Source organism: Gadus chalcogrammus, chromosome 13 (genome assembly GCF_026213295.1).
Source record: "Gadus chalcogrammus isolate NIFS_2021 chromosome 13, NIFS_Gcha_1.0, whole genome shotgun sequence".
Lineage (NCBI taxonomy): Eukaryota > Metazoa > Chordata > Actinopteri > Gadiformes > Gadidae > Gadus > Gadus chalcogrammus.
Genome location: NC_079424.1, coordinates 8,733,679 through 8,747,930, shown reverse-complemented (window position 1 = coordinate 8,747,930; position 14,252 = coordinate 8,733,679). Strand labels below are relative to the sequence as shown.

Sequence of the window (14,252 nt, the reverse complement as noted above, 5' to 3'; positions counted from 1 at the left end):
TCCAAATAAATAATGTATGATTGATTTTTTTTTTATTAATGTCGGGCGCACGGTTTGTCCCACCGCGCTGTCTCTATCAGCACTAGTTCCTGTAGCGCACCACTGAAGAGACACTTTGAGTAGCAGCTGTGAAGGTCGTGTATTTAACTTGTGAGTATTCTGATCATTGAACACTTAATATACATTTGTGTTCAAGGCTTTTGCCACATAGTACACAACATAAACTACTGACATTGTGATTGTCATTTATTTCCTTAGAATCGACGTATACATTTTGGCGTTGTAATATTTCTTATGTGTCCAGCTAACTAGCTTAGCTTGACGTTAAAACACAGTAGCTTATACCGCTAGCATGCATTCCGAGCAAAGATGTCCCACTTCTTTTTAACTGGGATCATTTTACAATCTTTGTAGATATCAACTATGGGGCGGATTGTTTTTCTGAAAGTGTAATATAGCGTTGATCTAGTTGAACTGCAGGCTTCATAAATACACAAATTTAACAAAGCACCTATGCCCCTGACGGGAGCAGTATGGTCAGTCACACCATTCACCACCAGAAACATTTTCGTATTATGTTTTGGTGAGATGTATTAGGGCTTTAAGGTTATTCTTATTCATGTAATACGGTATCAATACAGTCTGGCGCAGGGCTGGGAAGGTCACCTGATTGGGCGACCTTACGACTTGGCACTGCACGCTCATGGCCCTCTGGGTCACAGATAACGCACACATATTTCCTTATTACTGGGTTTTACATTTTGTCCTATTGCATTATTTACGTCCCTAAGTTTACCATCACTCTAGTATGAAAAGGCTGGCAATAAAACACGCAGCCAAAATGTTAAATTAATATATATTAATTCATAGATGAATGATGATGATGTGATAGAGTAGTTAGGCCGTTAAACAAAAAATTAATAAATTCTATCTGATGTGCAGAGCTTGCGAACACGACTACGCTTACGAAAAGCTCAATGTATTTAAATAGCAGATATTAATATAACAAGTTATAATAAAGATGTATATTGGGTTGAAAGGTCCAGAATAAAGTGCACAATTCAAGCACTCTGGTTCTATAGAGGTTGATATGAATCGAACTGGCTGACGCCCTCTCCCTGCAGCTGTGTTGGGGCAGTAGTTTAATATTGCCTCAAAACTCTGGTCCAGTATTTCCACAAGTTCCAGATAACATTGTGCATCAATATATTTTAATACATTGGGATTTCAAACATTTCACTCAAAAGTTTATGTTCAACTGGCTTAAATGGGGTGAAATACTCTCAACAGCTTCAAGTGCCTGGTTACAGACCTGCTCACCTGGATGGTTAATAATGTTGTAACTGTTTCCAGTGTGTTTGGTCACTCTAGGTAACTGTGTTCCATTCTCATGATTTTTGTTGCTTCTTGCAACTGACACATGTTAAGGGCACACCAACACACTGCTGGCCAGTTGATTTCCCACAATCGAGAAATGTCTGGGCTAGAGGATGGGACAGCAGATCTCCAGCCGATCGAACGGATCGTCAGCTTTAACAGTGCTTTAGCACCTACATGGCTGTTGGCCCATAATCTTGCAGTGTTAGTGGTGTTATGACAGCGTCCTGGGCTGGCAAATAGAAGTGTGGTAAAAGGAAGGCCCGCTAACACAGTTGGTGCTTTGGAATATAACATCGTAACAGTGGATGAAAGCTGATGTGATCATGAATGTAATTTGGTCAATCCATTGAGACTGTGTCAGACCACCAGACCATAGGTTCAGCAGCACCCATCTCTAAGTAGGAGCAGACCAGCGATGGTGTCCTAAGAGCTGCTAGACACACTCGCTGCCACCTGCCTTGCTTGGTGTTTAAAGGAGATTGTGATTGGTTTTATGTAGCCGGGTGTCACGTGTGTAGAGTGAATAACTGCTTTTGTGTTTGTAGGTGGTCATGTCTCTTGTTAAGCCAGCGATGCGTGGTCTTCTGGGGAAGAGGCTGCGGTTCCATCTCCCCATCGCCTTCGCCCTTTCTCTGGTGGCTGCCGCCGGCTTCAAGGTGAGCACTACCAACTACAGGAATCGCTCGGTCCTTCTTGTCTCCACACCAAAGCCTGAGTTATAATTCTGCCTCGTACAGCTGTCGTGGGTGTAACGTGCGTCTGCTTTCTGCGTTGTTGTTTATGAGCATAGGCCGGCCAAAATGCATGGCGTGGTAAACATGAAGATGGCCTGTCATACAAATGAACCTATAGGTAAACCCCTGCAGCGAGTCGATTATGAATTATCATGTACTCTGTGGGCAACGCCGATGACGTAGTGACCCACTGTGTAGCCAGTGGACGCAGAATACTCTGCTCTCTCTCAGTGCACTAAGTGATGCTCTGTCTCACTTGCTCGGTACGACAGGTGATGCTATTCCTTCTCTTGTGCTCTCTCAGTATGCCTTTCAGTGCTCAATCGCTCTGTCTGCCTTTCCGTCTGTCTTTCCATCTGTCTTTCCGTCCGTCCTACTAGGTGATGCTCTCCCAATACACTGACTGACTGATGCTTATTCTCTCCCAGTACACCAAGTGACTCTCTCCCTCTCCCCACAGTACATGGTGACGGAGCCCAGGAAACAGGCGTACGCTGAGTTCTACAGGAACTACGATGCCGCCAAGGAGTTCAACAACATGAGGGAGGCGGGGATCTTCGAGAGCGTGCGGCCCTCCGGAGAGTAGACTTCCTGTACGTGTCTGCTCGCTTCTCAACCATTTCCTGTTTGCCACAACTATTAAGTCAGATGAGAATATGCATGGATTGGTGTTTAAGAGCTACAAAACGCAAGGATGGAAACGTTTTTATTTTAATCAAATAGCCTATCGGTGTTGCATGGTCTCACCTTAACTCGTTGGAGATGGACCCGAAGTGTTGGTTATTTGTGGCGCTTTCGAGCTTCCATCTCTGTTGATTCAAGGTCGAGATCCAACAACCTTTCAGTTTGCTGGGCTCTTTGAGTGTGTTGAACCTAATGGTGGTTGTGCCGGTAAAAAATGAAAAAAAATAAAAGGGCAATGTAATGGTTTTGATGAAACAGTCTGTTAACAATCTCTCTCTTTTTGCAGCATTCCTGCGATCAAACCCTGACAGAAAAATTCTCCCTGCGGTTCTTGAATGGGTAGACTGAGCGACGCTATGCTGTTGTGTTCCTCTACAAATAAACTATTATATTAATGTGTGATCTGTGTCTGTTTTTCTATTGGCTGAATTGATTGGCTCTTTGACTCAACCTGATGGTTATTTTGCCTGTTGAGGGAAGTTGGGCGTGGAACCACTTCTGCCTTATCCCTAAGTGAACGCATCTCTCAATAGTACATAATATATTCTACATGCTTGGTCCAAATACAAGGATATTCCTTTTCAACAATGTCTGACTAAAAATGCCTTTCATTGAGTATTTCTAGACTATTTAAATTGATACATAATATTTCGCAATACATTTGGCGTTTACACTTGCATCGTCTCAGATGGATGGGCATGACATTGTTTCTGATGCTTCTCTGCCATCTAGTGGTGGCTACTGCACTCTTTGTTCAGCATCTCCACTTGCTCTTCCTGGTCCAGAGAGAAGTGAACTCCGCTGTCAAGCGAACTGTCTACCCGGACTAAAGTACCTCTATTCCGGTTAGGATGAGACCCAGAAGACGGGGAATACGGTTGCTTGGGGGTGAGAAGTAATTCGAAGGTTGTCTACGCCTCCGTGTTCCAAAATGTTACAAATCAAGGATAAGTTTTACGAGTTCAAACACTGCTAATTGCTACATGCTAGCAAGTTCCCGTGTCCCCGCTATTAGCTTAGCTCCCAGCCGAGCACAGCGCCTCTTTCGCCTGAAGAAAGATTGCTTGAAAACTTGTGACAAACTCTTTGAAATAATTCCTTCTACCCGAAGAGGACAACAATATGGAGAACAAGGAAAAGGTTCAGCTAAGAAACCACCCTCGCAGGTAAAGTTACCGTCCAGAGAAAATAAAAACTAAACGAAATAAAGCTTTTCCCATTGATAACTTGGTGGAATTAAACTGCAAAAATGGAAGGATGATAATATATGTAAATGCCTGGACTACAAGACAAGTATCTGTATGCAGTGTCCACCTTGTCCTGACGTTGAGTATGATTAACTATAGGAGAAAAATTTACCCGTAACTTGATTTTGACTTGGTCTTGATGTTGAACATTTAGACACCAGCTTGTTCTAGGTAAACTGGACACGGGCTGGGATGCAAGGGAACCTTACTACATTACTTGAGATCTCCTCAATACGATAGATTATGTTACTCAACAGTTGAGTGTAATTGTTAATTTATCTGCATTCTTGGGACTTGTGATCTACTCCGCAGACAGTCTTCGGCTTAAATGATAAATATGGTGTAGCCAGTTTCGATGCAATTTCTATTGGTATACGTCTTATATAACGTGGTGTTTGTTAGACTAACGTCATGTTTATCAGAGCTGGCCATGCATGTGTTGCAATGAAGGGTTATCCTCTAACTCTAACCCCTAACCCCTAACCCTGCACTAGAGTTTCTTCTGTCGTTCCAAGTCAGTTCTCAGGTTGTATAGCAGATCATTGGATTCTCCTGTTATCTGGGAACTCTCTTTCACACTTTCCTCTGTAACTCCTTTAGCTGCTTAACACACAGGTCATCTCAGAGCTGATAGGAGTTGTAGTTGTAGGAGTGTTGTGCAAGTAGATTTCTCTGTAAGCTAATTTATTGTTTCTCAATCAGGAGCTGACTAAACCCTGCTTTACCAATCCTTTTATTTTACTGAAACATCTGAAAGGAGAATGCAGGGGACTTCCATCACTGGTTTTTCTCTTAGATGATCATTTATGCTCATCATGAGGCACACCAATGTATTTTTAATAGAGAACATTGTGTATTGACTCCTCTTGCACATTTGAGATGAATAGTTGCTACATGTCAGCTGTGGTATTGTATTAACATGTGCTTTATGGAGGTGTATTACAATGTATACTAAAACTGTTGGGACAGTTAACAGTCCTGGTAATAGTGGGGAGGCTGCAGTCTCTCCTTTTGTAATTGCTTCAACAAAAGAAAGAAGCATGTGAGATGCTTTCAGAAATACAAATCTAAAAATAAAAGAATCCAAAAATAGTGATTCTCTCTTCTATCACTAGTTCACCTCTCCTCTTTGATTATCTCCTCTATTCATCTCCTCTCCTTTCTTACACTGTTGTTTTAGACAATATGATTTAGTAATGCTCTCTCTATCTCGCTCTCTCCCTCCCCCTCTCTCCCTCTCTCCAGGCAACTTAAGAAGTTGAGTGAGGACAATCTCACCAAGCAGCCAGAGGAGGTTTTTGATGTCCTGGAGAAGTTAGGGGAAGGGTAATCCACAAACAAACTATCTCAACATACATTTCCAATGTCCTTTATTTTCTGTCTCTTGCTGTCTTTCTCTTTGTCTCCCCTCAACGGTCATTATCATAAGCATGCCTTCTTCATTTCCTGTTTCTCAACCCACTTCCTCCTCTGCATTGCTGACTGATGAAACCACTGTGTGTGTGTGTGTGTGTGTGTGTGTGTGTGTGTGTGTGTGTGTGTGTGTGTGTGTGTGTGTGTGTGTGTGTAGGTCATATGGAAGCGTGTTCAAGGCTCATTACAAGGAGACCGGGGAGATCGTTGCCATCAAGCAGGTTCCAGTGGAGTCGGACCTCCAGGAGATCATAAAAGAGATCTCCATCATGCAGCAGTGCAACAGGTATGCCTGCTGACGCACCTCTATTAAACCTGTTGCAGGTCCATCTTCTAACACACCTGTAAAAAGTACACCTGCTAACACACCTGTAACAGGTACCCCTGCTGAAATCTCTCTAACACACCTGTAACCGGTACAACTGCTGACACATCTGTAATGCACATATAACCAACTTGTAACCGGTACACCTTCGGACACACCTGTACCGGGTACTCCTGCTAACACCTGTAACCGGAACGCCTACTCGCACACCCTCACAGCTATAGCTGCTAAAAAACCTGCACTTGGTTTACCTACTCACACACCTGTCACAGGTACACCTGCTGACACAACTTTTAAAGGTACACCTGTTGACACACCTGTTACACACCTGTAACAGGTACACTTTATGTACACAGACGTATCCTGTGCCGGCAATTTCTCTGCATTACACGTTGTAGCATAACTGTTAGGTGTGTGTGTGTGTGTGTGTGTGTGTGTGTGTGTGTGTGTGTGTGTGTGTGTGTGTGTGTGTGTGTGTGTGTGTGTGTGTGTGTGTGTGTGTGTGTGTGTGTGTAGCCCCCATGTGGTGCGTTATTATGGAAGCTATTTCAAGAACACAGACCTCTGGATTGTCATGGAGTTCTGCGCCGCAGGATCGGTGTCAGACATCATACGACTCCGCGGAAAGACGGTACACACACACACACACACACACACACACACACACACACACACACACACACACACACACACACACACACACACACACACAGCTATTAATTTGTATATGTTTGTGTAGCTAAGTGAGGAGGAGGTGGCCACCATCCTGCAGTCCACTCTGAAGGGTCTGGAGTATCTCCACTTCATGAGGAAGATCCACCGGGACATCAAAGCCGGGAACATCCTACTGACGGGGGAGGGGCAGGCCAAGCTGGCCGATTTCGGAGTCGCCGGTCAACTGACTGTAAGACATCGCGCCTAGTGCTTAGCCTATCTGCTCACAGAATAATCCTGAGAAAGCATTTGTTTCCCAAAACACCATTTCTTTTTTTATCAATGTACAACTTAAATGTGTGTGTGTGTGTGTGTGTGTGTGTTGGGCAGGACACCATGGCCAAGAGGAACACAGTGATCGGTACTCCGTTCTGGATGGCCCCTGAGGTGATCCAGGAGATCGGCTACAACTGTGTGGCAGACGTGTGGTCCCTGGGCATCACCGCTATAGAGATGGCCGAGGGGAAGCCCCCCTACTCTGACATCCATCCCATGAGGGTCAGTGTGTGTGTGTGTGTGTGTACGATTGAATTTATTCATTTATTTTTATTTGGCAGGGATAGTACACATTAATCAACATTTTACGTCACACTTACATGTGTGTGCGTGCGTGTATTACTGCTAAGTGCATGCCTGTGCATGGAAAGTGTAATAGTTATATATTAACAGTGTGTGTGTGTGTGTGTCAGGCTATCTTCATGATCCCCACCAACCCATCCCCCACCCTGCGGGACCCTTCCCTCTGGTCTGGAAATTTCGTGGACTTCATCGCTCAGTGTTTGGTGAAGAACGCAGAGAGCAGGGCTACTGCTACGCAGCTACTACAGGTACTGCGCTACCTCTACAATACTACTACAGGTACTGCGGTACTTCCACAATACTACTACAGGACTACGGCCAACCAGCTACTCAGGACTGTTACATGGCTGACACACGATGCTACTACATGTGCTACTCAATGTTTCCGCTAGAAAAAATTTGGTGCCGGTCATGTGACCTGGAAGGTTTCATTTTAATTTTTTTAAATTTTTTTTACTTATTTCGATATTTGGCAGCTGTGAAGCGTGCAGCTGCTGACTTAAAGTCAAATGTATCGAGAGTGTCTCTGCTTCTTGCAATGCACATAAGCCTCGTGACTCTTCTTTCCCCAAGGCGGCTTTATTAGTCTTTATTAGAGCTTAGATCGGGCCCAGAAAATCAAGCCTGCACCGGCCCGAGCCCGAATTCAACCCGACATTTTTTTTAATACATGTGTAACTTTGTACATATTTGTTACTTAGGCCTACTCTGCTAAATATATATGGAAGGAATAATGCATAGAACGCCGGTCATTATTGGGAAAATAAGCCCCGACAGGGCGAACAGGACACCGACAGCGGACGTGCCTTGCTACGCCCTGAAGGGGCTTATTTTCGATAATGACCGGCGACGTTCTATACATTATCCCGCTTATTACGCAGCTACTTGCCAAAACGAAAAAATAACTTCACATGGTGTGTCTGTTTACAATTTATTCGTTACCAGCATTCATAGTGTTGATCAGCAGTGAAATAGTCCGCCAAAGATGTTGACGTCGCTTAGCAACCGAAGACGCTGGGGTTGACAAGTTATCGGAATACTACTCATGCAAGTGAACGGAGCGTTCCACGGCATTGAGAAGACCCGTGTAATAAAGGCCTATACTATTTCTGTTTATGGCATAGATTTCTCCTCAGATTAGGCCAATAAAGCAATGATAAAAAAAACGACAACACAAACTATCGATCAAAGCCCCGGCCCGACCCGGCTCAAGGATAGTGGTGGGAAATATCGGCGGACCGGTTCAGGTCAATGAAAACCCTCATTGTTTGACATGAATTGGCTAAACAAATGGCCACTGTCGCATATTTAAACACAATTCAAATTGTGCAGAGAATAATTTCCATTGGTCATTCTGACCGGAGACATTTAGAATTTTCGCTCCTCCTAATTTTTTTCCGATCAATGACCGGTAATTACCGGACAACGGATACTCTGGTGCTACTACCACACTACATAGTTTCTCTCTTTCTCTTTCTCTCTCAGCATCCCTTAATCCGCTCAGCTAAAGCTAGCTCCACATTGAAGCCTCTCATCAACGATGCCATGGAAACCAAGCAGAGGAGACTGGAAGAGGCCGAGCAACGGGACCAAGATGCAGAGGAGGACGACAACTCGGTACTTTACTCACACACATACACACAGCGCCACCAGCCTGCCTCCCCCCACTCGGAACACGATCACGTCCTTTGCCCCGCCCCCTGACTAAGATGGTCCAATCAGACCAGTCGCAACACAAACACATCCATAGCCCCCTATTCCTCAGTAAGACACCTTTGAACACAATCTCATCCTATGCCAAGATGGTCCAATCATGTGTTGTTTGTTGTCGTCGTAGGATGAGGACGAGGTGGACGTCGGTACCATGGTGCTGGCGGGGTCGGAGGGCAGCGACACAATCCGTATGGGGGGCACGGGACCCTACCCCGGTACCCAAGGGGAGCAGGACACTGGGACCATGGTGTCCTCGCTGGGGACCATGGTCATCAACTCTGATGAAGAGGAGGAGGAGGGGGACGGAACCATTAAGAGTAAGGAGTCACACCAACACGTACCGCTTCGGATGTGGGCCTGACTGTTAATGCTCACTTCCCCACCAGAGGGTGCTGTCGTACAGCAGCATTCCCTCAAGGAGAGCTTGATAGTCAAATTTTATTTATTGTTATATTATATGTTTTGTGGTTAACTCAAAGGGCTGTCATGTGACTGAGAGATGGGAGGGGGTGTGTGTATATTTCCAGGATGCTTGCAAATTCTTTATAGTCTATTTTCAGGATCTTTCATCTTCTTCAAGCAAAGTGAGGCAAATAAGTGAAATATACTGTACTTTACCTTAAGGGTTGAACAAAATGGGAAGATGCAAGTGTGTTCTTAAATTTATTAGATAAAACGAGTTTCAAAATAAATTTGCCCTTGGATTATGTTGGTTTACAATTTGTTTGCATTGGGAGTGTGGGATTCAGGTTGGATTAGGAGATGTTGTGACCTGAATGTTCCTGAGTGTACACTCTCCCTTGTTTCTGCGGTATGGTACAGTAAAGGTTTTGCCCTATGTCGAAAGTGGAAGAAATGCCACTTACCCATAGGAGATTTCCTAGATTTGTTAGACACACACACACACACACACACACACACACACACACACACACACACACACACACACACACACACACACACACACACACACACACACACACACACACACACACACACACACACACACTCAGCCCCCCGTGGCTTCCTGTGCTAGGTGTTACTGTGTTAGTATGGATTGAGTCTGATATGGTTAGCTCTACATTAGCACAACGCACGGTCTTGGGCCTCACATTAGCATTACCACAGCATTGTGTATGTGTGTGTGTGTGTGTGTTTACCTGTGTGTGTGTGTTTGCGTGCCGAGGAGAGGCAGGTCTGAGTGGAGGTCATGTACTGATAGGGCTAGTACATCCTGACCTCACGTCGCAACGGTGCAATTCTATTTCGGAAGTAGAGGAGCATAGGAATGATGTTGGTGTTTGGGTCATTGTTCAGTAATTAATTGTTTGAATTTTGATTATGGGGTGACATCGTTGTGTTAAAAACTGCCACAGCGCTTCTCATGCTGAACGTTGATTTAGTATTCTACAGTACTACAACTCTGTTGAGTCCTCTCCATATGGCCAGTATCACCCACAAAAGATCCCATTGAAGTATATTCCTAATTGTTCTTATATTAACACTGATTTGAAACATCAACACATCCACCCACACACAATACGCAACCACGTGTGTGGGTGCTAGGGTTGTGTGGGTGTGTTTGTTTGTTAGAAGGGCTAGTGGTGGGTCTTTCTAAATAGATGAAGAACGATTGGTTTGACCTGAAGGAATGATCCGACGAAGGAACAGACTGAACATCTCTGTTTCCTTTAGTCAAGAAACACAGTGTTGAGTTTCAGGTTATGTCCAGCTATAGCCAACACTGAATCCACTCTTCCTCAATATCCTGAAATTATATGATATATAATACCTTATGAAGAATTTTGGGCAGTAGGATATAATGAGAGTTTAAGGTTTTTCATGGAGGTCAGAGCTCATATGACGACAGGGTAACAGGAAGTGCTTTGAAGGACGCAGCATGTAAAGGTGGTAAAGGTCCCAGGAGGCCAGGTGAGCATTCTTTAAAGGCTCCAGGTACGATCCCTGCCCCCCAGTAGATATTTGTATCCCTCGCTGTCTGTTAGTTTCTCAATAGATGTATTGCCCCAAGGACCCTTACGAAACAACAGAGGATCATTTAGGTTTTAAAAAGGTTGTGAATGTTGAGTTGGCTGTGTGCCCCGGCCTGCTGCCACAACACAGCGGTTCGCTGGTCTTCTCTACCGCAGTACCCTGGCTGTCGCCCCGACACACGCACAGAGAAATGCACACACACACACACACACACACACACACACACACACACACACACACACACACACACACACACACACACACACACACACACACACACACACACACACAAACTGCACCCTTGTTTCAGTGCGACAGAAATCAGAAACTTGATAGATATGAGGAACAGTACTTTGAGATGCAGATGTCTTCATCTGAGTATACTTAAGGTGGATTAAAATAGATGCCCTTTAGAAGCAGGTAGGGTTTTTTAGGGCATCTGAAAAATCCAAACACCTTCATGGTCTGAATGATTCTATCTTGACACAGTGCAGAATAGGAGGGGTGTATACAATATACAAAACTGTTGATTCATCGTATTTACGTCGTACAGGAGGAAGAGGGATGTGGACATTATAAATAAAGTTGATCCATCCAATTTACTGAGAGCCTTGTTGGCAATGTGCAAGGGAGATGATGTCATTATCGAACCTCATTGTTTGCGCATATGGCCTGATTATCAGTTAAAACTCTACCGAGTGTCTGTGTGTGTTGTGTTATCACAAGGCGCGTGTATATGTTAAAACAAGGTATCTGTGTTCAAACCAGGTGTGTAAATGTTGTGTGTGTGTGTGTGTGTGTTCCAGGGCGAGGGGAGACTCTGCAGCCAGCCAAACCCGCCTTCCTAGAATACTTTGAACAGAAGGAGAGAGAGGCCAACCAAGGAGGAGGAGGAGGGGACTCAGACAACCGCAAACTCCCCCCCGACGGAGACATGGAGGTGGTGAGTCAGCAGGAGGTGTGTCTCTTCGGGATATTGTGTGCATGTGTGTGTGTTATTGGATTAATGTGCGTGTCTGTGGGGTTGTGTTGGTGTGCGTGTGTGAGTGCACTTTAGAGCATGTCATTATTTCCATGGTATACCGTTGCAATAATGTTTCCTGGTCCAGATTTGGACCCCATGTGACCCTGTGAGAAAGGTCACAGAGACCCATGACCTCTGGCTGAGCAGAAGGCCAGTCAGATCTTGCTAGTCAACCAGCCCGTTCGCTAGCATGTGTTAATATGCTAAAGGGACGTAGAAAGGGTATTACATGTATGTTATTGCTATCTGGACCGTTTCATGCTTACATGCTGTTAAAGGTGACATGTTACACCAACTTGTGTGACTGTGATTAGCCATTACAGTCCGTTTTGAAAATCATTACAAGTGGGCGAGTCCACCTAGATGTATGACGGATAGATGAGCAACGTTTGCTACAGTCCACTGGGTAGGCAAAGAGACCAGAGAGACAGTTGATCTGACCTTAAATACATTGCACTTTCTATTTTACTCATTTCTCTCCAGCGTCTTCGGTCTGCCTTGTGTATGAAAAGTGCCACATAAATAAAGTTGCCTTGCCTTGCCTTGCCTAGGCTGGTAGACTGATCCATCCAGCACGTCTAAGTGGACACTCCCACTTGTAATGTTGTAATGTTGTGATGATGGCAGATTTTCAAAATGGCTTATAACGGCTAATCATACTCACACCTGGTGGTATAATGTGTCACCTTTAAGGCTGCTCACATGTCAGGTCTTTAGCATGTTGGCACACTAGGGGGTCCAGAAAGCAATACGCATGTCTTCAGAGAATGCAGCCCATCGTTTATTTAAACTGTAAATAAGGACACAAAGACAGTTTGATGATCCGACAGTAGTTTGTATTTGTACAGCACCAGTAGATAACTGACCCCTACCTTCTCCTAAATTACCTCTATGTACTATCCAACACACTCGCTCCAGGTCTTGAGAGTTTACATATGTGTCGGTCTTGGTTATGCTAAAGCGTAGCGGGGTCGTGGGTCTTATTTTAGAATCATTGATCCAGGGTAATAAATAGCGGTACTGCTGGTAAATGCTAACGGCTAGCGTGGTCTCATGGGGGGTCGGCTGTAACCATCCAGATCGTATTGAGCCATACGATAGTTCTAGAGCCTAGTGCCGCGTCGACTGAAATGCTATCAGCTCCACTCTGACCTTTTGGTTCAAACAGGAATAATCGACGGGGATCAGGCATACAAGTCTAAACCGAGTCTAGCTTTGCTTATGTTTAAATTAAGCTACTTAATGTTAATGTGAATGTGTATAGTTTATTTTATATTAAATGGCTCGATTTAATGGGGAGCAGTTGAAATAGTGGTTCAGCTGATACAATTGTTCAAATGTTTTAAGAGTCCTCAGCCACACCTTAAGGTGGTTTCTCTGGAAACCAAGCAGTGGGGGCCAAGCTCTGGTCATTAAAGATCCCATGGCACCCGTCCCTAGAGGGGGCTCGCTGACCCAGGGGTCCTGCCTCTAGCCACCTCATTATCCCCTGGTCTCTGACTGGATAGGTTCCCTTCTCACCTCCACTGTGATTGCGAGTGTGAGGTAGGGGCTACCACTGCGAGTGGATGTTCAAGTAACAGCCTCCCATTGACTAGGCACGGTCATTCTGATAACAAGGATGTAAACTCATCTACCCGAAAGAGTCAGGTACATCGCTTTGAGTGCCATGAAATGCGCAATGAATCATGAGCATTAAGAGTACCCTGTGGTGTGTCTGCGGCCGTGGGGGCAGATGCGGTCGTGGAGCGTGGAGGAGCTGCGGGCGCGGCTGGCCTCCCTGGACCCCAAGATGGAACAGGAGATCGAGGAGATCCACCAGAGGTACCAGGCCAAGAGACAACCCATCCTGGACGCCATACAGGCCAAGAAACGACCCCAGCACAACTTCTGAAAACACCTCCTCCACCTGTCCCCTCCTCCCTCGGCCCCTTTCTTCGGCCCTACCCTCCTCCCTTCCTCTCCCTCCTGTCTTCCCCTGCCTCCCTTCTGCCCACAACTCTTCTCCTCTCCCGTGTCCCCCCGCCTTTCTCCCCTCCTCTCTCCATTCCCTTCTTTCCCCTCCCCTCCCCTCCCACTCCTCCTCTCGCGTCTCCTCTCCTCTCCTCTCCTCTCCTCTCCTCTCCCCTCCCCTCCCCTCCTCTCCCCTCCCCTCCCCTCCTCTCCTCTCCTCTCGCGTCTCCTCTCCTCCCCTCTCCTCTCCTCTCCTCTCCTCCCCTCTTCTCTCCTCTCCTCTCCCCTCCCCTCCTCTCCTCTCCTCTCCTCTCCTCTCCTCTCCTCTCCTCTCCTCTCCTCTCCTCTCCTCTCCTCTCGAGCCCTGCCCTCTCCTTTCTCCCCTCCCCAAACAGACTCCATGTGTTACCCTCTGGTTGTGATGTTGTCGAACTGCAGACCACCAGACTGGTTTCACATCCCTGTGTTGTCAGTTGTGGGATCCAGGAAAT

General features: G+C 45.6%; 2 protein-coding genes across 3 annotated transcripts; both read left to right on the top strand.

Annotated features, from left to right (window-relative positions):
• Window positions 1-58: 58 nt before the first annotated feature.
• On the top strand, window positions 59-3,194 carry LOC130401814 (cytochrome c oxidase subunit 6C-1). The gene is made up of 4 exons (XM_056605801.1): window positions 59-150; window positions 1,926-2,036; window positions 2,575-2,707; window positions 3,085-3,194. The coding sequence occupies exons 2-3, from the start codon at window positions 1,932-1,934 to the stop codon at window positions 2,698-2,700; spliced, it is 231 nt and encodes a 76-aa protein (XP_056461776.1). The 5' UTR covers window positions 59-150; window positions 1,926-1,931; the 3' UTR covers window positions 2,701-2,707; window positions 3,085-3,194.
• Window positions 3,195-3,323: 129 nt separating this feature from the next.
• Window positions 3,324-13,929, top strand: LOC130401813 (serine/threonine-protein kinase 4-like). 2 transcript variants are annotated; one of them, XM_056605800.1, is made up of 11 exons: window positions 3,324-3,964; window positions 5,291-5,371; window positions 5,616-5,744; window positions 6,300-6,414; window positions 6,523-6,687; window positions 6,828-6,995; window positions 7,187-7,324; window positions 8,562-8,693; window positions 8,914-9,106; window positions 11,591-11,727; window positions 13,544-13,929. In XM_056605800.1, exons 1-11 carry the CDS (start codon window positions 3,921-3,923, stop codon window positions 13,700-13,702), a joined length of 1,461 nt encoding a protein of 486 aa, XP_056461775.1. In that variant the 5' UTR covers window positions 3,324-3,920; the 3' UTR covers window positions 13,703-13,929. The 2 variants fall into 2 exon arrangements, with proteins under 2 accessions (XP_056461775.1, XP_056461774.1); XM_056605799.1 differs by having other exon boundaries at window positions 11,591-11,742.
• Window positions 13,930-14,252: the final 323 nt, after the last annotated feature.

What these genes read in the sequence shown, in the direction of transcription:
- LOC130401814 (XM_056605801.1), top strand. Translation starts at nt 1,932, where the DNA reads ATGTCTCTTGTTAAGCCAGCGATGCGTGGTCTTCTGGGGAAGAGGCTG. An exon ending in TGGCTGCCGCCGGCTTCAAG is followed by an intron (nt 2,037 to 2,574) that starts GTGAGCACTACC and finishes CTCTCCCCACAG; the next exon opens with TACATGGTGACGGAGCCCAG.
- LOC130401813 (XM_056605799.1), top strand. Translation starts at nt 3,921, where the DNA reads ATGGAGAACAAGGAAAAGGTTCAGCTAAGAAACCACCCTCGCAG. An exon ending in CTGGAGAAGTTAGGGGAAGG is followed by an intron (nt 5,372 to 5,615) that starts GTAATCCACAAA and finishes GTGTGTGTGTAG; the next exon opens with GTCATATGGAAGCGTGTTCA. An exon ending in ATCATGCAGCAGTGCAACAG is followed by an intron (nt 5,745 to 6,299) that starts GTATGCCTGCTG and finishes GTGTGTGTGTAG; the next exon opens with CCCCCATGTGGTGCGTTATT.